Source organism: Leucoraja erinacea, unplaced genomic scaffold (genome assembly GCF_028641065.1).
Source record: "Leucoraja erinacea ecotype New England unplaced genomic scaffold, Leri_hhj_1 Leri_263S, whole genome shotgun sequence".
Taxonomy (NCBI): Eukaryota; Metazoa; Chordata; class Chondrichthyes; order Rajiformes; family Rajidae; genus Leucoraja; species Leucoraja erinaceus.
In genome coordinates, this window is record NW_026576164.1 from 116,431 (window position 1) to 142,278 (window position 25,848).

Here is a 25,848-nt window from a genome sequence, read left to right on the forward strand (position 1 = left end):
GCAAGAATTTCATTGTCCTATCTGGGACGCATGACAATAAAACTCTCTTGACTTGTCTTGACTTGACTAAAGGGCGGTCACGGTGGTGCAGCGGTAGAGTTGCTGCCTTACAGCGCTTGCAGCGTCGGAGACCCAGGTTCGATCCCGACTACGGGTGCTGTCTGTACGGAGTTTGTATGTTCTTCCCCGTGATCTGCGTGGGTTTTCTCCGAGATCTTCGGTTGCCTCCCACACTCCAAAGACGTACAGGTTTGTAGGTTAATTGGCTTGGTCAATGTAAAAATTGTCCCCAGTGGGTGTAGGATAGTGTTAGTGTGCGGGGATCGCTGGCAGGCGAGGACCCGGTGGGCCTGTTTCCACGCTGTATCTCTAAACTAAATTTGACAACTGTTGTGCATCAAAGTAATTTCATCCATCTTAATCATCCGTTGAAGAGTTATTGACTTACTGATTCACTTAGTGCCTCGTGAGTGTCCAGCGTCCATCAATGCTGTCTTGTGTTCCCCAGTCAAAGAGCTTCAATTGCAAAGGTAATATTGAAAAGCTTGATGTTCGAAGCTATTATTTTCAAACAAGTCAAGTCAAGTTTATTCGTCACATGCGCATACGAGATGTGCAGTGAAATGAAAAGTGACAGATTGTGCAAAAAAAATCTACAAAACAGAATGGAACAGAATCAATAATTACATATTTGTGGGGGGGGGGGAAGAAAAAACAGCTGTTTTAAAAAGAAACCACAGAACAGTAGTGTGGTACAGTAAAGTTAGTCCCTGGTGAGATAGGAGCTTACGGCCCTAATAGCCTCTGGGAAGAAACTCCTTCTCAACCTCTCCGTTCTCACAGCATGGCAACGGAGGCGTTTGCCTGAATGTAGCAGCTGGAACAGTCCGTTGCTGGGGTGGAAGGGGTCCCCCACGATCTTGTTGGCTCTGGATCTGCACATTCTGATGTATAGTTCCTGCAGGGGGGCCAGTGTAGTTCCCATAGTGCGTTCGGCCGGACACACTACTCTCTGCAGAGCCTTTTTGTCCTGGGCAGAGCAGTTCCTTGGAATTATTTAAGGTATCAGATAGCTTGTGAGTTGATGGTTTTAGTGATCGAGTAGTTTAGTCACCAGCGTTCCCCGCACATTCGCGCTATCCTACACACACTGGGGCTCAATTTACAATTTCCCCGAGTAAAATTAACCTGCAGACCTGTACGTCTGGAGTTTGCGAGGAAACCGGAGATGCTGCAGAAAACCCAAGCAATGACAGGAAGAGCGCACAAACTACTTATCATCGGCGGTCACTCGAAAGGAGCGTGACTGCCCTCTTTTGGGAGGAAGCCAGTGCGTGACTTTGTTTAACGTGGGGAGACTGGTGCACAGACAGCCACCCCACGGTCCTTGACAGATCTGGGTCAGGATCCAGTGGCATGGAGTCCAAGACGACCGGAGACCCTTTTCTGCTGCAGCCGCCGTCCGCCTTCCCAGCCGTTGTGACGCTCCACTAAGGTCAGCCATCGTCCTCCCGCCTGTTCCACCGTTGAGGTCTTGGTCGGATTGGCTCTTTGTCAGAGACCTCCCCCTCGACCTTACCGCCATGGGTGGCCCTGCCAGGGGCATAGCTCCAGACGGAACCTGGTCTCTAGCGGGGTGAGACAGCAACTCTACCGCTGCGCCACCGTGCCACCCCCAGTTATTGACTTACTATTTAAAGTTGAAAATCTCGATGTTTGCAGCTCCAGACGTTTTATTTTCAAACATTCTCTAGAATTATTTAAGAAGGAACAGCAGATGCTGGAAAATCGAAGGTAGACAAACGTTGCCCATTTCCTTCGCTCCATAGATGCTGCCTCACCCGCTGAGTTTCTCCAGCATTTTTGTCTACCTGGAATTATTTAAGGTATCCAATAGCTTGTAATGATCAAGAATAACACAACAAACACAGCTGCCACCCCGTGGCTCCAGTCCTTACCTGTGCTGCTGTCAGTGTGGAGTTTGCACGTTCTCCCAGTGATGGAGTGGTTTTCCCTCGGATGCCTTGATTTCCTTCAACTTCCCAAAGGTGTGTGGGTTGCTAGGGTGACTGGGCCACTGGGCCACTGTCTCCCAGTGTACGACAGGGTGGCATCTGAGATTTGATGGGATTGTGTGAAAAGGTTAAAAGGACCAAATGGTGGGGGTACTTAACGATCAGCCCCATCTTAATGGGCTCAATGAGGTGAAGGGCCAGTTTTTCTGCTGTCTAGGCAATTGTGAGGTGTCGCACTTTGAGAGGTTGAATTTTAGTTTGTTTAGTTTGTAGATACAGCGGGGAAACAGGCCCTTCAGCCCACCGGGTCCGCACCGACCAGCGATCCCTGCATATTAACACTATTTTTACATTTACACCAAGCCAATTAACCTACATACCTGTAAGTTTTTGAAGTGTGGGAGGAAACCATAGATCTCGGAGAAAACCCACTCGGGTCACGGGGAGAACGTGCAAACACCATACGGACAGCGCCCGTAGTCAGGATGGAACCCTGGTCTCCGGTGCTGCATTCGCTGTAAGGCCGCAACTCTACCGCTGCGCCACCGTGACCGCCCTTTAGGCGCAAGACACCACAGTGTGCTCAGTTTAGATATGAAGTGGGGGAAAAAGACCCTTCGGCCCACCGAGTCTGCGCCGACCAGCGATCACCCCGTACACTAGTTCTATCCTACACGTCGGTGGGGGGACAATTTGCAGAAGATGATTAACCTAGAAACCTGCACATCTTTTGAATTATGAGTAACCTGGAGCATATGGAGAAAACCCACGTGGTCATGAAGCACTCTGTGCAAACAGCGTCTGTGGGCAGGATGGAATGTGGTCTCTGGCGATGCAAGGCTTCAACTCTACTGCTGCACCACCACGCAGCCCTCTGTAGGGTTAAAGTTAATGGTAGTGGAGGCTGGTAATAGAACTGCATTTAAAACACACTTGGACGGGTTCATGAATAGACACTAACTGTTGGAGTGACTTAGCAGGTCAGACAGCAGCCGGTTATAAGGGGCCAAATGGGGCAAGCTTAGATGGAACATCTTGATCAGTGTGAACGAATTGGGCCAAAGCTTTATAACTAAGTCCCTTTACAGCATTGATGTCAAGTCAAGAGTGTTTTATTGTCATCTGTCTCAGATAGAACAATGACATTCTTACTTGCAGCAGCACAACACAACATGTAAACACAGTACACTGTAAACAATATAATAAACGAGAAAGTGTGTATGATATACATATATATATATATATATATATATATATATACACACATGTACACACATACAGTCACTCAAGTACACATACGTACACACAAGTACACACATACGTACGCACATGTGCACACACACATACTCGCGCACACCAACACACACACACTTTCACAGACACGCACAAGCACACATACGTACACACAAAAAAACACAATACTAGTGCAATAATAACAATATATTGTATTGTCTATATATTGTAGTTCAGAGCTTATTTGAGATTTTTGTGTTTAATAGCCTGATGGCTGTAGGGAAGAAGCTGTTCCTGAACCTGGTCGTTACAGTTTTCAGGCTCCTGTACCTTCTTCCCGATGGCAGGGGTGAGATGAGTGTGTGGCCAGGGTGGTGTGGGTCTCTGATGATGCTGGCTGCCTTTTTGAGGCAGCGACTCCTGTAGATCCTTTTTCCTGGGGAACCTTCCTGGGGTCCAAGTGGCTCAAATGTCATTTCCCCTTTGTTCCAGGAGTTCCCAACAAGCTTGTTAACCAGCTTGTTTGTGACTAGGAACAAAAAGTACAGTTTTATACGTAGGAAATGAAGGAAACACTAACTCTGGTTCCTAAATAGCTGTCACTGTTTGTTACAATAAGCTGCCTGCGAGCTTAATTTGGTCGATCCCTTTTCGGGGATTTTGATAAAGAAAGGAATGGCGAATGGGTTTTGCAATTGCTTTTTTTAGTTTAGTTTAGAGATTTAGAGATGCAGTGCAGAAACAGGCCCTTCGGCCCACCGAGTCAGCAGCGACCCGCAATCCCCGCACACACACACACACATACACACACACACACACACACACACACACACACACACACACACACACAGACACACACACACACCCACACACACACACACACACACACACACACACACACACACACAGTCACACACACACACAGACACACAGACACACCCACACACACACACACACGCAGGCACACACACACACACACACACACACACACACACACACACACACACACAAGATAACACACACACACACAATCAGTCCCCATATACACCACACCCTTCCCATCCATATAACTACACATGATAAAAACACCACCTTCACTGGACACCACACAGCTACCACTCTCTGAGTAAAGAAGTTCACCCCTAAACGTACGTCTTCCCCCTTGTTTGAATCTGGGAGCTTTTTCACACGTCAACTCTGTCTATCCCTCTCATCATTTTAAAATCCTCTATCAAGTCCCCCCTTAACTTCTGGCTCCAAAAATAAAGCCCTAACTTGTTCAGGTCAACGGTTGCTGAAACCCAGGCAACATTCTAGTAAATCTCCTCTGTACTCTCTCTATTTTGTTGACATCCTTCCTATAATTAGGCGACCAAAATTGTACACCATACTCCAGAACCTCACCAATGCCTTATCCTCTCCCAACTTCTATACTCAATGCTCTGATTTATAAAGGCCAGCACACCAAAAGCTTTCTACCGCTGCACTGTGCCAGTTATTCCCAGATCTCTGTTCCCTTCAATGCCCTTGAGCCTAATTTGGTACACCCACTATCAGGTTTTTGGTTAACGAGGGAGCGGCTCACCATACGCATTTTGCAGTTGCTTTTTGTTCAGTTTTAACCTTCAGACGTGATTGTAATTGGTTTCTATTGTTGGTGAAATGATTCATTGTTTCTTCATTCCATCCACCCTCCCCACAGATCTTTGCTCTCGTGCTCGATGCTGAAAATCCTCAGCGCTTTGATATCGAATACATCAAAGGGCAGGTTTCTAAGTACTCGTCGACAGAAAGGTATGATATTTTAAGAATAAGGAGTAAGCCATATTTTAAAAATAAGGGGTAAGCCATTTAGAACGGAGACGAGGAAACACTTTTTCTCACAGAGAATGGTGAGTCTGTGGAATTCTCTGTCTCAGGGGGCGGTGGAGGCAGGTTCTCTGGATGCTTTCAAGAGAGAGCTAGATAGAGCTCTTAAAGATAGCGGAGTCAGGGGATATGGGGAGAAGGCAGGAACGGGGTACTGATTGGGGACGATCAGTCATGATCACATTGAATGGTGGTGCTGGCTCGAAGGGTCGAATGGCCTACTCCTGCACCTATTATCTATTGTCTATCTTTATACGGACTCCCCTAATTTTGTCACTATCGGGGCATTGTAGAGAAAAACAGATGATCCTGAAGATAGCAGAGAAGACGTGAGATTGTTGCCAGGATTCGAGGGTCTGACCTGTCGGGAGAGGTTGAGTAGGCTGGGACTCTTCTCTGTAGCGCAGGAGGATGAGAGAGGTGATCTTATAGAGGGTAGACAAAAGTGCTGGAGAAACTCAGCGGATGCAGCAGCATCTATGGAGCGAAGGAAATAGGCAACGTTTCGGGGCGAAACCCTTCTTCAGACTGATGTAGGGTGAGGAGTGGGGGGCAGGGAGAAGAAAGGAGAAAGGAAGAGGAGGAGCCAGAGGGCTGGAGGGGGAATCACAGGGGGGTGGGGGGGGGGGAGGGGCAGTCAGAGAGGAGGTTGTTAAACTGTCTTCGGAGGGAGGAGGAGAACATCTTCAAAGTAGGCATACCTTGAGGAGATTTCGCTGTGGAGTAGACAAAATGTTCAAGAAGGAACTGTAGATGCTGGAAAATCGAAGGGAAACAAAGGTGCTGGAGAAACTCAGCGGGTGCAGCTGAGAGTGATCTTATAGAGGTGTACAAAGTCATGGGACATTGGGTAGATGCACAGAGTCTCTTGCCTGGAGTAGCGGAATCGAGTATCAGAAGACATAGGCTTAAGGTGAGGGGGGGGGGGGGTTAATAGGCATCAGGACTGAGAATGTAACGATTCATTCTGTCTATGAGGGAGAGAAAGGTGGAGGAGGGAAATTTGCAGACGGATATGAGTCGGGCCAGCTGCAGGAGGCCAATGATTGGGAGATGCGGGTAGATTATCATATGCTGAGAGAATGGAGCAGCTAGATAGGGCTCTTAAAAATAGCGGAGTCGGGGATATGGGGAGAAGGCAGGAAGGGGGTACTGATTGTGGATGATCAGCCATGATCACATTGAATGGTGGTGCTGGCTCGAAGGGCCGAATGGCCTTCTCCTGCACCTATTGTCTATTGTCTATACAGGAGGAAAGGTACTTGTTTGGAGGAAATAATTACTACTAGTTTGAGGCCTGATATAGTGTAATGCTCAGTTAGTCAGTGGATAGTGCGTTTTATAGAACTGCTGGTGCCTTGGGAGAACTTGGTGGATGAGGCTAATGAAAGGAAATGGCTTAGATATTGAGACCAAGCGCAGGCTTGGCGATCGCTTCGCCCAACACCTCCGCTCGATTCGCAATAACCAACCTGATCACCCGGTGGCTCAGCACTTCAACTCCCCCCTCCCATTCCAAATCTGATCTTTCTGTCCTGGGCCTCCTCTATGGCCAGAGTGAGGCCCACCGCAAATTGGAGGAGCAGCACCTCATATTTCGTTTGGGCGGTTTACACTCCAGAGGTATGAACATTGACTTCTCCAATTTCAGGTAGTCCCTGCCTTCTCCCTCCTTTTCCTTCCCCTCCCCTCCCCTCCCCAGCTCTCCCACAGCCCACTGTCTCTGCCTCTTCCTTTCTTTACCTCCCCGTCGACATCAGGCTGAAGAAGGGTCTCGACCTGAAACGTCGCTTATTCCTTCGCTCCATAAATGCTGCCTCACCTAGCTTAGATATGTAGAGTTGGCAGCTGAAGTTGAGCAGCAAGGATGGAGAGGTGGGTTGTGGACGTTTCATAGCGAGATCGACCACGCCTCTATTTGGAGAGCTTGGAATTCACGGACAGACTTTGCGTCACGATGTCAAGCAGATGTCAGAGGCAACAGAGCAAGGCAGTAGGTGATCTTGGTGGAGAAGAAACAGCGTCAGTTGGGGGCAGAAAGCAAATGTATGACATCCAGTTTTTGTATTTCTTTGTAATTGTTGTCTGTGCGAGTGTATCCCGGTCATATGCAAGGGTGATATTAATGAATAATGAATAAGTTTATTGGCCAAGTATTCACATACAAGGAATTTCTCTTGGTGCTCTGCCTGCAAGTGACAACTTGACATACAGTGACAGTTAGGAATTACACTTAAAACATTAAACATTAATAATAAAACATTATTGATTAAACATGTGAACTAAATGAAAGACCAGAGCAAAAGGAGGCTACAGATTTTTGGTTATTGAGTAGAGCAACTACTCATGGATAAAAGCTGTTTTTATGCCTGGCTGTGGCAGCTTTGACAGTCTGGAGTCGCCTTCCAGAGGGAAGTGATTCAAAGAGTTTGTGGCCAGGGCGAGAGGGGTCAGAGATGATCTTGCCCGCTCGCTTCCTGGCCCTTGCAGTGTACAGTTCATCAATGGAGGGAAGGTTGCAGCCATCAACCTTCTCAGCTGATCGGACGATTCGCTGCAGCCTATTTGCGATATTACATGGGCTAGGATTAGTGGAAGATAGGATGCAGGTGTTTAGCGTTTGTTACAGTGAGCTAATTGACTGCAGCTTTGTTAATTCAGTAGATAGATCCAGCAGCCAGCAACATAATTAAGTACCTCGGTGACTGCCAATCCCCACCCCCCCCCCCCCCCCCCCCCCCCGGATACTTATTATTATTTATTCAAATCATTTGCTATGTCGCTCTTCCAGGGAGATGCTAAATGCATTTTGTTGTCTCTGTACTGTACAGTGACAATGACAATTAAAATTGAATCTGAATCTGATACCAGTAGCAGAGGTGGTGAGTGCAGGTTTTGAAGGGATAGACAAAAATGCTGGAGGAACTCAGCAGGAGAGGCAAGCATCTGTGGACGTGCAGATCCAGAGCCAGCAAGATAATGAAGGATCCCTACCACCCCAGCAACGGACAGTTCCAGCTGCTACGGTCAGGCAAACACCTCCACTGTCACACTGCGAAAACAGAGAGGACGAGACGGAGTTTCTTCCCACAGGCCGTCAGGACTGTAAACTCTAATCTCACCAGGGACTCATTTACTGTTGTGTTGGGTCGTTTTTTTTATTTTTTTTGAATGTAAATACTGATTCTGTTCTGTTGTTCTGTAGTTTTTGGCACAATCCACAGGCATTGCCACTTTCATTTCACTGCACATCTTGTATGTGCATGTGACAAATACTTGACTTGGAGAGAAGAAATAGGCGACGTTTCTTATATGAAACGTCGCCTATTTCTTCTCTCCATAGATGCTGCCTACCCCGCATCCTCCAATTACCTCCAATTATCCCCTAGTGTTTCCAGCATTTTTGTCTACCTTCGATTTTTCCAGCATCTGCAGTTCTTTCTTAAATAGGTATTGAGGGGGGGGGGGCGGGGGGGGGGCGGGGGGGAGGGGTTCTGGGGCACCAACTGTTGAGCCTTCCCCAAGGTGTCGTGGGCCTAGCTCAGCGAAACACCAATGAAGGGAGGTGCCCACGTCATAACATATCTACTACAGGATCAGTAAATGAAAGTAAGCATGCAGGTACAGCAGGCAGTGAAGAAAGCGAATGGCATGTTGGCCTTCATAACATGAGGAGTTGAGTATAGGAGCAAAGAGGTCCTTCTGCAGTTGTACAAGGCCTGGTGAGACCACACCTGGAGTATTGTGTGCTGTTTTTGTCCCGTAATTGAAGGAAGGACGTTCTTGCGATTGAGGGAGTGCAGCGTAAGTTTACAAGGTTAATTCCCAGGATGGCAGGACTGTCATATATTAAGAGAATGGAGCGGCTGGGCTTGTACACTCTGGAGTTTAGAAGGATAAGAGGGAACTCATTGAATTTTTTTTTGTGTCTTTGGATTCTGTCTTTAATTTGTGTATTGGTGATGTCTTTATTATTTATTTTACTCCGATTATATGTTTTTTACTCTTGTTAAATTCTGTAAGGTGTCCTTGAGACTTTTGAAAGGCGCCCACAAATAAAATGTATTATTATTATTATTATTGAAACATATATGATTGTTAAGGGCTTGGACACGCTAGAGGCAGGAAACATGTTCCCTATGTTGGGGGAGTCCAGAACCAGGGGCCACAGTTTAAGAATAAGGAGTAAGCCATTTAGAACGGCGACGAGGAAACACTTTTTCTCACAGAGAGTTGTGAGACTGTGGAATTCTCTGCCTCAGAGGGTGGAGGCCGGTTCCCTGGATGCTTTCAAGAGAGAGCTCGATAGGGGAACGGGGCTCTATAACAATAGTCTATTGTCTAGTCAGGGGATGGCGATGGGGGGAAGTCGCGAGGAGAGCGGGGTGGGGGGGGTAGGGTGGGGGAGAACCATGAGCACCCGGTTGGGGGGGGATGATCAAAGCTATTTGTATTTGTCACATTGAATGGCGAGAATTTCCTAACCTTGTCACGGAACTTGTGTACCTTTGATCTTCCAGCATCTGCAGTTCCTTCTTGAATACCTATACGGAGCAATGGGTCTTCAGAGAAGAGAAGAAGGCAGTGGAGGCCAATTCACCGGATGTATTCAAGCCGAGATAGATTTAGCTCTTGGAACTAAGGGAATCAAGGGATATGGGAGTGAAAGCAGGAACGGGGTACTGATTGTGGATGATCACCCATGGTCATATTTAATGGCAGTGCTGGCTCGAAGGGCCGAATGGCCTACTCCAGCAACTACTCTGTGTTTCTCTGCCTCAGAGGGCGGTGGAGGCCGGTTCTCTGGATACTTTCAAGAGAGAGCTAGATAGGGCTCTTAAAAATAGCGGAGTAATGGGATATGGAGAGAAGGCAGGAACGGGGTATTGATTGGGGATGATCAGCCATGATCACATTGAATGGCGGTGCTGGCTCGAAGGGCCAAATGGCCTACTCCTGCGCCTATTGTCTATTGTCTATTTTTTTCAGAGACTCCTTGATGGCTAGCCTATTGGATGGAGTGAGAGCTTCGGGGAACAGAGACGTGTGTGTGAAGATGGTGCCAACTCACAGGGGCCAGAGGTGGGGTTTGCTGAGCATGCCCGTCGATGAGGAAGTTGAAAGTCTACATCTCAGGTTTCTCAATGCCCCACCCAGTAAGTCGTATCTATTTTGTTGTGAAATGGTCAGTCCGCTTTAGTTTCAGAGACGCACAGCGCGGAAACAGGCCCTTCGGTCCGCCCAGTCCGTGCCGACCTGCGATTGCCGCACACCAACTCTATCCTGCACACACTGGGGGACAATTCTACAATTACACCAAGCCAATTAGCCCACAAACCTGTCTGTCTTTGGAATGTGGGAGGAAACCGGAGAACCCGGGGAAAACCCACGTGATCACGAGGTGGGGGGGCGTACAAACTCCGTACTGACAGCACCCGTAGTCAGAATAGAACCCGGGTCTCTGGCGCTGTGAGGCAGCAACTCTACCGCTGCTTCATAGAACATGAACAGTGCAGCACACGAACAGGCCTTTCTGGCCACATTGTTTGTGCTGAGAATAATGCCATGGTTAAGTGATTTCCTCTGCTGATGCATGGTCCATATCTCCCCGTTCCCTGCACGTCCATGTGCCCGTCTAAAAGCCCCTTAAACGCCACTATCGTATCTGCCGCCACCACCTCCCCATGCAGCGCGTTCCAGGAGCCGACCACTGTGTTTTTAAAAGAACTTGCTGCCTCATGTACTGCCGAGGTAGCTGAGGCAGATATTATTGCAACGTTTAAGGAACATTTAGACAGGCACATGGATAGGACAGGTTTAGATTGATCCCAGGGATGGCGGGACTGTCATATGAGGAAAGATTGAAAAGATTAGGCTTGTATTCACTGGAGTTTCGAAGGATGAGGGGGATTCTTATAGAAACATTTAAAATTATGAAAGGACTGGACAAGCTAGATGCAGAATTTTTTTTCCCAATGTTGGGCGAGTCCAGAACCAGGGGCCACAGTCTTAGAATAAAGGGAAGGCCATTTAAGACTGAGGTGAGAAAAAACTTTGTCACCCAGAATGTTTTGTTTTTGTGGAATTCCCTGCCACAGAGGGCAGTGGAGGCCAAGCCATTGGATGGATTTAAGAGAGTTAGATAGAGCTCTAGGGGCTAGTGGAGTCAAGGGATGTGGGGAGAAGGCAGGCACGGGTTATTGATTGGGGACGTTCAGCCATGATCGCAATGAATGGCGGTGCTGGCTCGAAGGGTCGAATGGCCTCCTCCTGCACCTATTTTCTATGTTTCTATTAGAGAGGTAGGATCACTAAACACAGACAGGTGGGATCAGTGGAGATGGGACATGTTGGCCGGTTTGGGCCAAGGGGCCTGTTTCAGCGCTGTAAGACTCTATGACAAAACATTCATTCACAGTAAACAACCTTGCGTCAAAATGCATTACAATTAAAATATGATTTTGATATCCTCAAATGGCTTCACTTTAGAGATAGAGCACAGAAACAGGCCCTTCGGCCCACGGAGTTCTTGCCATCAGCAACCACCCAGTACACTTATGCTATCCTACACACTTGGGACAATTTACAATCCTACCAAGCCAATTTACTGGCAAACCCGTACATCCCTTTGAAGTGTGGGAGGAAACGGAAGATCTCGGAGGAAACTGAAGATCGCGGAGAAAACCCACGCAGGTCACGGGGAGAACGTGCAAACTCCATCCAGACAGTACCCGTAGTCAGTATGGAACCTGGGTCACTGGCGCTGTGAGGCAGCGACTCTACCGCTGTGCCACCGTGACGCCCAACAGTTACTTTTCAATAATGCAGTTGATGGAAAAAATTGCATGGTTCTAAATTTTAATTTTGTATTTCAGATGGTAACTTTGCAGATGCCGTTTTCAGGTTCAATGCAAACGTGTCATACAGTGGAGTTCTGCATGCTGTGACACAAGATGTAAGGATTTATTTTATAAAGTCCATGTTCCTAAGTGATAGGAGCAGAAATAGACCATTCGGCCCATCACGTCTACTTTGCCATTCAATCACGGCTGATCTGTCTCTCTCCCTCCTATACATTATACTTTTTATACATTATCAATAAATTACTTTTACACTAATCCAGAAAGATAAGTCTCCATAAGTCTGCATGCTGTAAAATTAAAAGTAATTAAAAACCAAACAATTCTCCTGCCTTCTCCCCATAACCCCTGACTCCCGTACTAATCAAGAATCCATCGATCTCTGCTGTAAAAAAATATCCACTGACTTGGCCTCCACAGCCGTCTTTAGTTTAGTTTAGAAATACGGGGCGGAAACAGGCCCTTCCTCCCACCGAGTCCACACCGAGTAGCGATTCCCGCACACTAGCGCTATCCTATACACACTGAGGACAATTTATACCAAACCAATACCTCCCCTCCCCGCCTTCAATATATCCACTGACTTGGCCTCCACAGTCGTCTGCGGCAAATTATTCCACTGATTCATCACCCTCTGACTAAAGAAATTCCCCCTTGTCTTTTTAAAGGCACGTCCTATAATTCTGAGGCTGTGCCCTCTGGTCCTAGACTCTCCCACTAATGGAAACATCCTCTCCACATCCACTCTATCCAGGCCTTTTACTATTCGGTAAGTTTCAATGAGGTCCCCCACCCTCATCCTTCTAAACGCCAGTGAGTACAGGCCCAGTGCCGTCAAACGCTCATCAGAAGTTAACCCACTCATTCCTGCCGTGCGCGACCTGCCGTTGCTTTGTGTGAGGTGGTGAGCATTGGATGGGTTTTTGTTTTCTGACAGGGTCTTTTCTCTGAGAACAAGGAGAAACTGATTAATAATGCCATCACAGCGTTGCTCTCTCAGGAAGGGGAGCAGAGCGCTAACAACGCCGAACTGGAGAGTCAGTTTCAGGCTGTTCGACGGCTCGTTGCTTCAAAGGCTGGCTTTCAAGCTTTCACCAAACTTCCCAAGTAAGAAAACGCTTCCATTTATTTACTTTAGAAATACAGCGCGGAAACAGGACCCTCAGCCCACTGAGTCCGTGCCGACTCGCTGAGTTACTCCAGCACTCTGTGAAACGTCACCTATCCATGTTCTCCACAGATGCTGCCTGACCCGCTGAGTTACTCCAGCACTCTGTGAAACGTCACCTATCCATGTTCTCCACAGATGCTGCCTGACCCGCTGGGTTATTCTGTGAAACACCTCAAACGTCGTGCTTGGTGTTTGACCGACAGTGTAATATTCCGCTGGGAATGGTGGTATTCCTCGGTAATAATCCCATCCCCCTGTTTTACACATCCAGGTTTCGCGAGAGGTTGGGAGTGAAGACGGTGAAAGCGTTGAAAAGAAACCACGATGGTGTTACACATGCTGCCATCGACATGTTATGTGCACTGATGTGTGTAAGTGTTGGGTAGACTCTATGAAATGCCTTCTAGAAGTTCACGTGTTATAGGAGTAGAATCAGGCCACTCGAACCATCTACTCCATCCCCCGCCATCAATCATGCCTGATCTCTGGTAGACACGAAATGCTGGGGTAACTCAGCAGGATTGGCAGCATTTCTGGAGAGAAGGAATGGGCAACGTTTCGGGTCGAAACCCTTCTTCGGTCTGAAGAAACCCCTCGACCCGAAACGTCGCCCATTCCTTCTCTCCAGAAATGCTGCCAATCCTGCTGAGTTACTCCAGCATTTTGTCTCTGCCTTTGATTTAAACAAGCATCTGCAATTCTTTCTTACACATGGCTGATCTCTGCTTCCTAATCACATTCTCCTGCCTTCTCCCCATAACCCTTGACACCCGTTCTACTGCACACGCAACAAATATTGTATAGAGTTTTAAATCTTCATTCTTTAATATTAGTGTATTTTTGTGCGTTTAAAAACTCCCGATAAAAATGCCTTGGTAACCCCAGCAGTCACAGAATATTTTATAATGTTCAATTATCGTTTGTTATTACATCTACTGAGGTACATTGAAGGTCTCTTTTTGCAGTAAATTATCTCAGTAAATGATTTCATTGGCTATATTTAATAGGGAGTTAGATGTGGCCCTTGTGGCTAAAGGGATCAGGAGGTATGGAGAGAAGGCAGGTACGGGATACTGAGTTGGATGATCAGCCATGATCATATTGAATGGCGGTGCAGGCTCGAAGGACCAAATGGCCTACTCCTGCACCTAATTTCTATGTTTCTATTGCAATCAATTTTAGTTTAGAGATACAGTGCGGAAACAGGCCCTTTGGCCCACTGACTCTTCGCTCGGTACACAAGCACTATCCTTCATACTAGGGACAATTTACAATTAAACCTACAAATCTGTACGTCTTTCGACTGTGGGAAGAAGACCCGGATGAAAACGCACACGGTCACGGAGAGAACGTACAAACTCAGTACAGACAGCACCCGCAGTCAGGATCAAACCTGGGCCTCTGCCGCTGTGAGGCAGCAGCTCTACCGCTGCACCACCGTGCCGCCCAATCATACATGAGCACAATGTGCTCATGTAGTTACAATGTGTATCGAAACAGCCCACTGAGACCATATAAAAGAGTTGCCAGATTGAGGGTACGTTTTCAGAGTTTCAAGTGGAGCTGGCCATAAAGGCCTGTTGTCCAGGCGGTGTTGCCGGGTAGGCCTGGCCAAGCAAAGTTATAGGCGTCCTCCACCGCTCTGTGCCACTGCAGGCCGCATCTAGTCCTTGCTCTCTGTCTCCTGGAACAGCACCCGATCCAAGCGAACCCCAGGCTGCTGCAGGGCCTCTAGCCATCGCCTCGATCTGGATCGGCCAGAGAACCGTCTTTCAATCATGAGGTCATAAGGAACAGGAGTAGAATTAGGCCAGTTAGGTTTGTCGGTTAATTAGCATCGGTAAAATTACAAATTGTCCCCAGTGTGTGTAGGATAGTGTTATGTGCGGGGATCGCTCGTCGGCATGGACTCGGTGGGCCGAAGGGCCTGTTTCTGCGCTGTGTCTCTAAATCAAACTAGACAAAAACAACTTTTGCAATGGTAATGACAAAGCGATAGGAGCTGAATTAGGCCATTCGGCCCATCAAGTCTACTCCACCATTCAATCATGGCTTATCTATCTCTCCCTCCTAACCTCATTCTCCTGCCTTCTCCCTACAACCTCTGACACTTGCACTAATCAAGAATCTATATCTGCCTTAAAAATATTAATTGACGGCCTCCACGGCCTTCTGTGGCAAAGAATCCCACAGATTCACCACCCTCTGACTAAAGAAATTCCTCCTCATCTCCTTCCCAAAAGGAGAAGAAGGGTTTCGGCCTGAAACGTTGCCTATTTCCTTCGCTCCTTAGATGCTGCTGCACCCGCTGAGTTTCTCCTGCACTTTTGTCTACCTTCCCGAAAGAACGTCCTTTAATTCTGAGGCTGTGACCTCTAGTCCTCAACTCTCCCATTAATGGAAACATCCTCTCCACATCCACTCTATCCAAGTTGGGGGGGGGGGGTGATGCTAGTGAGGTAATGGGTACAAAGTTCCTGCAGCGTTTTAAAATCCCCATCATAACTATGTGAAAAACTAGCGAAACCCTGTGTCTTTAGGAAACTTGTGAACCTGTGGAGAAATGTTTGATAGGCCTGTGGGGTTTCTGTTTTCAATCAAAAGGTTCTGAGTTTAGTTTAGAGCAAAGTTTCCCTACCCAGGGGGTGAATATTGATTCTGGATTTGTACATGGCTTTTTTTCTCATCGACTGACTGGGTTTGGTTCTGGTATACCGGTATCCGTTCATCATTAGTTGTTCATGAATAAGTGCGATAACATTGTTATGTGCTATTAAAGTTGCCTGGGGTAAACAGGACGAAAAAGGTTGGGAAACCCCTGGTTTAGAGATACAGCGTGGAATCAGACCCTTCAGCCCACCGAGTCCATGCCGACCAACAATCACCCCTCACATTAGTTCTATCCCACACTCTGGGGACATTTTACCGAAGCCAATGAACCTACAAACCTGCACGTCTTTGGAGTGTGGAAGGAAACCGGAGCACCCGGAGAAAACCCACGCAGGTCACGGGGTGAACGCACAAGCTCCGTATAGACTACACCCGCAGGCAGCCAGGATCAAACCATGTTCTCTGGTGCTGTGAGGCAGCGACTCTACCGCTGTGCCACCGTGCCGCCCTAAGGGGAGATACCTGACCAGGTTTTGTGGGAAGCACATTCCCACGGCACCGTCAGACTTGAGGATAAAGGGACAAAGTTGAGGAATGAGGTGGTTTTAAAGTTGCAGGTGGACAAAAATGCTGGAGAAACTCAGCGGGCGAGGCAGCATCTATGGAGCGAAGGAAATAGGCAACGTTTCGGGTCGAGACCCTTCTTCAGTTGCATGTGGATTTTACAGATAACTTCATCACATTTGAAAGCGCCTGGATGGATGTGCAGTAGCCGCAGGACTTTGGGCGAAGATCTGCGAGGCGGAATTATTCCAAGTAGCCCTCCTTTAGCTAGTTTAGTTTAGAGATACAGCGCGGAAACAAGCCCTTCGGCCCACCTAGTCCACACTGACCACACACTAATAGGAACTTGAGGAGTGACTTTTGTTTTCACACCACAGGTGGTGGGGGTATGGAACAAGCTGCCGGAGGAGGTAGTTGAGACTGGGACTATCACATCGTTTAAGAAACAGACAGGTGCATGGATAGGACAAGTTTGGAGGGATATGGGCCAAATGCGGGCAGGTGGGACTAGTTGGGCGGTGTGGGCAAGTTGGGCCGCAGGGCCTGTTTCCACGCTGTATCACCCGATGACTATATTTACGCAGGATATACATTTGTTTTCCTTTCAGCCCATGCACGATGACTATGACTTGAGACAAGAGCAATTGAACAAAGCATCTCTTTTATCCTCAAAAAAATTCTTGGAAAATTTACTTGATAAATTCAATGCCCACGTGGTAAGTCTTTCAAATGCATGATATTGTTTATTTTTTAGTAAATACCTATTAAATACCCTAATGCTTTTTTAATGAAAGCTTTGCTCACCGGTTCAATAGCTTGAATGAATGAAGTCGTTGTTGTCTTCTTCTTCTTCTTGCGTACGGCACGCACAGCCTAAAGTTGTAGGACAGCTTGTTTTATTTGATCTTATTTGATTGTGCACGGCGGGTTGATTGCGTTCGTTGGAACAGGGCGGACCACGTGAAGGTTGCAATCTTCCCACCCCTTTATTGCCTCAAGTGAGGGGTCACAGTGATATTCTTTGTTATACGTACCCACGGTATGCAAGAGGAGCCACATAATTCGTTCTTCCCCCGCACAATTAAAGCATGGAATAATCTCCACCCATCTATAGTTACCCAACCAGATGCAACTAAATTTAAAGTAGCTCTTTCTTCCCAATAACCTTTTCTGGCTTAAGCCCTCCCTTCACCACCTCCAGTTTAAATTCCATTTGGAAAATTTTGGAGGACCAAGAAACCAAGAAGAAGAACCAAGAAAGGGCGCCGATAGAGTTACCCACGACGGGTCATAAGGAATAGGAGTAGAATTGGGCCATTCGGCCCATCAAGTCTACTCTGCCACTCAATCACGGCTAATCTATCTCTTCTTTCCTAATGCCATTCTCCTGCCTTCTCCCCATAACCTCTGCCAACCGAACTTATCAAGAATCTATCGTATGAGGAGCAAGGTGCAGGTCATCCTCGACAACTCCGGGCACCCCCTCCATGAAATTCTGGAGGGTCAAAAGGAGCACACGGAACAAGAGCCGGCTCCTCTCCCTGCGCTGTAGAACGGAGCGGTTCAGGAGATCCTTCACCCCTGCAGCCATTAGATTTTATAATACTGACTGCTAGACTGTAGGGGATGGTTTTGCATTGTTAATAGTTAATTATTGAGTCTTTTTAAGTATTTATTGCTTTCAGGTATTGTCCATATTGTAATAGATGTATTTTTTGGTCTGCTTTCGTTCTGAATGTGTGGGTTTGTTGGTTGTTGGCTTCTGGACATCTGAATTTCCCTGAGGGGATCAATAAAGTATTTATTATTATTATTATTATTCTTATTATCTCTGCCTTGAATATATCCACTGATTTGGTCCTCCTTTGCTGCTTCCCCCACGCTTCTCATTGCCTCCCAACACCCCCCCCCCCCACACCCTCCCTCTCACGGGAGTTCCCCTACCCCATGTACCAAGGTACAGCGAGCTGCATCTTTCACATATAACTCAGCAAAACCATTCCCGTTCATAAGCAACATCGCCCCGGTCAGTTCAGCCCACTGAACAGGCCACTATTTTGAAGCGGTCTCTTTAGGTGCAGCATTTTAGAAAATTTTAGAAAATGTCATTGAAACAATTCATGAAGGATTTTGTTTTTTTAAATTTGATTGGGCAGATTCTTTGCTTTCAGGATGATTAAAACATAGTTTTTGCAGCTCTACATAAAAACTGTGGGCAGGCGGCAGCATTTGGACTATTGCGTGCAATGCTGGTCGCCCCGTTACAGGAAGGATGTGGAGGCTTGGCAACCGGTGCATAAGAGGTTGACCACAGTGTGTAGGAAGGAACTGCAGACGCTGGTTTAAACCAAAGATGGGCACAAAATGCTGGAGTAACTCCGCCGGTCAGGCAGTGTCCCTGGAGAAAAAGAATAGGTTTAGAAGGATGAGAGGGGATCTCAATGAAACATATAAGATTGTTAAGGGTTTAGACACGCTGGAGGCAGGAAACATGTTCCCGATGCTGGGGGAGTCCAGAACCAGGGGCCACAGTTTAAGAATAAGGGGTAAGCCATTTAGAACAGAGACGAGGAAACACCTTTTCTCACAGAGAGTGGTGAGTGTGGAATTCTCTGCCTCAGAGGGCGGTGGAGGCCGGTTCTCTGGATGCTTTCAAGAGAGAGCTAGATAGGAAGATGCGGAAGAATGGTGGTGAATCCGTGGAATTCATTACCACAGATGGTGGCAGAGGCCAGGTCAATGGGTATTTTTAAGGCAGAAAGAGATAGATTCTTGATTAGTGCGAGTGTCGGGGGTTATGGGGAGAAGGCAGGAGATTGGGGTTAGGAAGGAAAGATAGATCAGCCGTGGTTGAATGGCTGAGCAGACTTGATGGGCTATGAACAAAGTTTCTACGCAATGGCACGTGTCTGGAACCCGCTGCCAGGAGTGGTGGTGGAGGCAGATACGATAGTGGCATTTGTGGCTTTTAGACAGGCAAATGGAAGGCTATGCAGTGAATGGAGGGATATGGATCTCGTGCAGGGACAGGAGATTAGTTTATCTTGGAATCATGGATGGCTTGGACATTACGGAAAGAACGGCCTGTTCAATATTCGTCACAGGTGAAACTGCACAGTGAAAAGCTTTTGGACAATAGACAATAGGTGCAGGAGTAGGCCATTTGGCCCTTCGAGCCAGCACCGCCATTCAATGTGATCATGGCTGATCATCCACAATCAGGACCCTGTTCCTGCCTTCTCCCCATATCCCCTGACTCCGCTATCTTTAAGAGCCCTATCTAGCTCTCTCTTGAAAGCATCCAGAGAATTGGCCTCCACTGCCTTCTATGGCAGAGAATTCCACACTCACAACTCTCTGGGTGAATTTTTTTTTTCCTCATCCCCAATCTAAATTACCTACCCCTTATTCTTAAGCAGTGGCCCCTGGTTCTGGGCTCCCCCCCCCCCCCCCAACATTGGGAACATGTTTCCTGTCTCTAGCGTGTCCAAACCCTTAATAATCTTATATGTTTCAATAAGTCCCCTCTCATCCTCCGTAACCGTCTGGTTTTCTTCCCCCCCCCGCAGGACCACGGGACGGGTGCACTGGTGATTAGTTCCCTCCTAGATTTTCTGACCTTTGCACTCTGCGCACCGTACAGCGAGACCACGGAAGGTCAGCAGTTTGACATGTTGTTGGAAATGGTGGCAGAAGTCGGAAGAACCTTGTTCAAACTTTTCCAGGTGGGTCTTTTCCCTTGTATTTATCACCTTGTTGGAAACGTAACTCTCTCTCTCTCTCTCTCCCTCGGGCTTGCTCTGGAGTATATTGGAGCCCACAGGACTTGAGTTTTGTTGTTTTTGCCATCCCAGGGACATCAGCGGAGTTTGCAAACCAACGGTATGATTAGGTTTTAATTTTGTTTTGTTTATTTTAGCGATCTAGCACGGAAGCCGGCCCTTCAGCCCACAGAGCCCGCACCGGCCGATAGAAACGATAGAAACGTAGAAATTAGGTGCAGGAGGCCATTCGGCCCTTCGAGCCAGCACCTCCATTCATTGTGATCACGGGTGATCATCCACAATCAGTAACCCGTTCTTGTCTTCTCCCCATATCCCTTGATTCCACTAGCCCCTACAGCTCTATCTAACTCTCTTTTAAATTCATCCAGTGAGTGGCCCTCCACTGCCCTCTGTGGCAGAGAATTCCACAAATTCACAACTCTCTGGGTGAATAATTTTTTTTCTTATCTCAGTCTTAAATGGCCTCCCCTTTATGCTTAGACTGTGACCCCTGGTTCTGGACTCCTCCAACATTGGGAACATTTTTCCTGCATCTAGCTTGTCCAGTCCTTTTGTAATTTTATACATTTCTATAAGATAACCTCTCATCCTTCTAAATTCCAGTGAATACAAGCCTAGTCTTTCCAATCTTTCACCATATGACAGTCCCGCCATCCCTGGGATTAACCTGGTGAACCTACACTGCACTGCCTCAATGGCAAGAATGTACTTCCTCAAATTAGGAGAGACCAAAACTGCACACAATACTCCAGGTGTGGTCTCACCAGGGCCCTGTGCAACTGCAGACGGACCTCTTTGCTCCTATACTCAAATCCTCTCGTTATGAAGGCCAACATGCCATTAGCTTTCTTCACTGCCTGCTATAGCAATAATAGTGCAAAACCAAAAGCAATGTCCCCCAAGCCTGTTGCAGTTTGCAGCTCATTTGGAGGTTGTCGTGTTTAATAGCCTGACGGCTGTAGGGAAGAAGCTGTTCCTGAACCTGGACGTTACAGTTTTCAGGCTCCTGTACCTTCGTCCCGATGGCAGGGGTGAAATGAAAGCGTTGCCAGGGTGGTGGATGCCTCTGATGATGCTGTAAATGAAAGGCTGACTGCGACTTGAATGCAGATAATTTAGATCAAGATTAGCCTTTGAAGTAAAATTCTTTAACCCCTGTCCCACGGTAAGAGCTCATTGCAAGAGCACTCCCGAGTTTGCCCTGATTCGAAGTCGGAAATTTACGGTAATGGCCACTCGTCGGTACTCGGGGCTCTCGTGGACATTTTTCAACGTGTTGAAATAACTTCACGAGTCTTCCCGTGCTTACCTGCCGTTAGCGAGTCTTCCCGAGTACCTGCTGTTAGCATTACGAGCCGCTAAGAGACGTCCCCGAGCTCCGTCGTACCCGCTACGTTCATTCTCCGTGCTTACCACGAGTTTGATTTTTTTTAAACTCGGGAGATCTCTTACTAATCCATTTTAATGTGTGTCTTTAATGAATTTGCAGGTTTTGAGGCGTTCAAAGATTTTGTAACCAATTTTACTTCAATCTTTTCATCCTTAGCACCCTTCCATGGCTATCGTGAAAGGCGCTGGTTTAGTAATGAAAGCTATTATTGAGGTGAGTGGTGTTTGATTCCGAACTCTATAGTGTAGTTTAGAGATACAGCAAGGAAACTGGCCCTTCCACCCATCGAGTCAGTGCCAACCAGCCATCCCCGTACACTAACACTTTCCTGCACACACACCAGGGACAATTTACAATATTACCAAGCCAATTGGCCTGCAAAGCTACACGTCTTTGGTGTGTGGGAGGAAACCCAGAGCTCCTGGGGAAAACCCACGCAGGTCACGGGGAGAACGTGCAAACTCCGTACAGACAGCGCCCGTAGTCAGGATGGAACCCGGGTCTCTGGCGCTGTGAGGCAGCAACTCTACCGCTGCGCCACCCTGCCACACTTCTATAATTTCTATCCCTGATGTTGCTTCCCAGAAACTTTCAACTAATTTACTGTTTAATCTTTAAAATTATTAGAAAGTTAAATATATATATAGATCCAGTCTCCAGGCACTAAGACTGAACCTGGACTGTGTTGTCTTGAAACGTCTAGTCTGAGGATTGAAAACTGCAGCTGAGCCCATAACAACCATCGATCACCCGTTCACACTAGTGCTATGTTATCCCACTTTCTCATTCACTCCCGACACACTTGAGACAATTTACAGAGTGCCGATTAACCTACAAACCCGCACGTCTTTGGAATGTAACAAAACTTGGTGGCAATGTGAACTGTGAGGAGGATTGTATGAGAATGCAGGGTGACTTGGACAGGTTGGGGGAGTGGGCAGATGCATAGCAGATGAAGTTTAATGCGGATAAATGTGAGGTTATCCCCCACTTTGGTATAAAAAACAGGAAGGCAGATTACTATCTAAATGGCGTCAAGTTGGGAAAAGGGGATGTACAACGGGATCTGGGGGTCCTTGTTCACCAGTCCATGAAAGTAAGCATGCAGGTACAGCAGGCAGTGAAGGAAGCGAATGGCATGTTGGCCTTTATAACAAGAGGAGTCGAGTATAGGAGCAAAGAGGTCTTTCTGCAGTTGTGCAGAGCCCTAGTGAGACCACACCTGGAGTATTGTGTGCAGTTTTGGTCCCCTAATTTGAGGAAGGACATTCTTGCTATTGAGGGAGTGCAGCGTAGGTTTCCAAGGTTAATTCCCGGGATGGCGGGACTGTCATATGCTGAGAGAATGGAGCGGCTGGGCTTGTACACTCTGGAGTTGAGAAGGATGGGAGGGGATCTTATTGAAACCCGTTGTACTTCCCCTTTTCCTAACCTGCCACCATTCAGATAATAATCTGACTTCCCGTTCTTGCCTCCAAAGTGGATAACCTCACATTTATCGCGGGCCCAGAAGCTATTCAGGAAACATATTCCCGATGTTGGGGGAGCCCAAAAACAAGGGCCATAGTTTAGGAATAAGGAGTAAGCTATTTAGAACAGAGACGAGGAAACACTTTTTCTCACAGAGAGTTGTGAGTCTGTGGAATTCTCTGCCTCAGAGGGCGGTGGAGGCAGGTTCTCTGGATACTTTCAAGAGAGCGCTAGTTAGGGCTCTTAAAGATAGCGGAGTCAGGGGATATGGGGAGAAGGCAGGAACAGCGAATGCAGCCTTACAGCGAATGCAACGCCGGAGACCCGGGTTCGATCACGACTACGTGTGCTGTCCGTACGGAGTTTGCACGTTCTCCCCGTGACCTTGTGTGGGTTTTCTCCGAGATCTTCGGTTTCCTCCCGCACTCCAAAGACGTACAGGTTTGTAGGTTAATTAGCTTGGTAAATGTAAAAATTGTGGGTTACAGGCCCTCGTGGGTGTAGGATGGTGTTGATGTGTGGGGATCACTGGTCGGGGCGGACCCGGTAGGCCAAAGGGCCTGTTTCCGCACTGTATCTCTAAAGTAAACTAAACTAAATTACAATCGAGCCATCCACCGTGTACATATACATGATACAGGGAATAAAGTTTAGTGCAAGATAAAGCCAGTAATAGTGCGAGATAAAGCCGATTAAAGATAGTCTTAGGGTCTCCAGTGAGGTAGATGGGAGGTCAGGACCGCTCTCTAGTTGTAATAGGGTGGTTCAGTTGCCTGATAACAGCTGGGAAGAAACTGTCCCTGAATCTGGAGGTGTGCGTTTTCACACTTCTGTACCTCTTGCCTGATGGGAGAGGGTAGAAAAGGGAGTAACCAGGGTGAAACTAGTCCTTGATGATGCTACTGGCCTTGCCGAGGCAGCATGAGGTGTAGATGGAGTCAATGGAAGAAATGCTGGTTTGTGTGTAGAAAGGAACTGCAGCTGCTGCTTTGTACCGAAGAGGGAGACAAAATGCTGGAGTAACTCAGCAGGGACAGGCAGCATATCTGGAGAGAAGGAATGGGTGACGTTTCGGGTCGAGACCCCATCTTCAGACTATATAACCTTTGCCTGATGGGAGAGGGGAGAAGAGGGAGTGGATGGCAAGTGACTTGTTCCTGATTTGATGAACGTCCAAATTGGGATCTTGTGAAATCTAAACCCCAAATGTTGTTTGTTTCAAACAAGGAAGGTGACAAGGAAATAGCTACGAAGATGCAAGAACTGGCCTTAAGTGAAGGTGCTCTCCCTTGCCATTTGCACACATCGATGTTCACCATCAGTGCTGACCAGCGCATGTTAACTAATAGGTAAGTTAACCTTGTGGCAGAGCTTCACTTATTAGAAACATAGACAAATAGGTGCAGGAGTAGTACATTCGGCCCTTCGAGCCAGCGCCGCCATTCAATATGATCATGGCTGATCATCCACAATCAGTATCCCTTTCCTACTTTCTCCCCATATCCCTTGATTCCGATAGCCCCAAGAGTTAAATCCAACTCTCTCTTGAAAACATCCAGTGAATTAGCCTCCACTGCCCTTTCTGGCAGAGAATTCCACAGACTCACAACTCTCTGGGTGAAAAAGTTTTTCCTCATCTCAGTCCTAAATGGCTGACCCTTTGTTCTTAAACTGTGTGTCCCCTGGTTCTGGACTCCCCCAACATCGGGAACATTTATCCTGCATCCAGCCGGTCCAATCCCTTAAGAATTTTATATGTTTCTATGTCAAGTCACATTTATTTATATAGCACATTTAAAAAACAACTCTCGTTGGCCAAAGTGCTTTACATTTGTTATAAGAATAGTATAGACAAACAAAATACATACATATATACATATAGCCCTCGCTCAGTGGACGTCAGGAAAGGCTTGGGAGTATAGATACGTTTTTAGTCTTGACTTAAAGGAGTCGATGGAGGGGGGCACTTCTGATGGGAAGAGGGATGCTGTTCCACAGTCTAAGATCCCCTCTCATCCTTAATTCCAGTGAATACAAGCCCAGTCGATCAATTCATATAGAAACATAGAAAATAGGTGCAGGAGTAGGCCATTCGGCCCTTCGAGCCTGCACCGCCATTCAATATGATCATGGCTGATCATCCAACTCAGTATCCTCTACCTGCTTTCTCTCCATACCCCCTGATCCCTTTCGCCACAAGAGCCACATCTAACTCCCTCTTAAATATAGCCAATGAACTGGCCTCAACTGCCATCTGTGGCAGAGAATTCCAGAGATTCACCACTCTCTGTGTGAAAAATGTTTTTCTCATCTCAGTCCTAAAGGATTTCCCCTCTATCCTTAAGCTGTGACCCCTTGTCCTGGACTTCCCCAACATCGGGAACAATCTTCCTGCATCTAGCCTGTCCAACCCCTTAAGAATTTATTAGGTTTCTATAAGATCCCCCCTCAATCTCCTAAATTCTAGAGAGTATAAACCAAGTCTATCCAGTCTTCATATGAAAGTTCTGACATCCCAGGAATTAGTCTGGTGAACCTTCTCTGCACTCCCTCTATGGCAATAATGTCCTTCCTCAGATTTGGAGACCAAAACTGTACGAAATACTCCAGATGTGATCTCACCAAGACCCTGTACAACTGCAGTAGAACCTCCCTGTTCCTATACTCAAATCCTTTTGCTATGAATGCTAACATACCATTCGCTTTCTTCACTGCCTGCTGCACCTGCATGCCTACTTTCAATGACTGGTGTACCATGACACCCAGGTCTCGCTGCATCTCCCCTTTTCCTAATCGGCCACCATTTAGACAATAGTCTACTTTCCTGTTTTTGCCACCAAAGTGGATAACCTCACTTTTGTCACATATGTCAGTCCTGCCA

At 47.2% G+C, this 25,848-nt stretch overlaps 1 protein-coding gene across 3 annotated transcripts in view; it reads left to right on the forward strand.

Moving 5' to 3' along the window:
• Window positions 1–25,848, forward strand: part of LOC129693324 (dnaJ homolog subfamily C member 13-like) — an 84,429-nt gene that overhangs the window by 43,942 nt on the left and 14,639 nt on the right. For all 3 annotated transcript variants that reach the window (XM_055630170.1, XM_055630171.1, XM_055630172.1), the window contains exons 8-16: window positions 4,951–5,042; window positions 10,107–10,273; window positions 11,993–12,072; window positions 12,915–13,084; window positions 13,420–13,519; window positions 16,931–17,038; window positions 19,892–20,047; window positions 21,654–21,710; window positions 24,195–24,316. In XM_055630170.1, coding sequence (XP_055486145.1) covers window positions 4,951–5,042; window positions 10,107–10,273; window positions 11,993–12,072; window positions 12,915–13,084; window positions 13,420–13,519; window positions 16,931–17,038; window positions 19,892–20,047; window positions 21,654–21,710; window positions 24,195–24,316 — 1,052 coding nt within the window. The remainder of the gene's footprint in view (window positions 1–4,950; window positions 5,043–10,106; window positions 10,274–11,992; window positions 12,073–12,914; window positions 13,085–13,419; window positions 13,520–16,930; window positions 17,039–19,891; window positions 20,048–21,653; window positions 21,711–24,194; window positions 24,317–25,848) is intronic.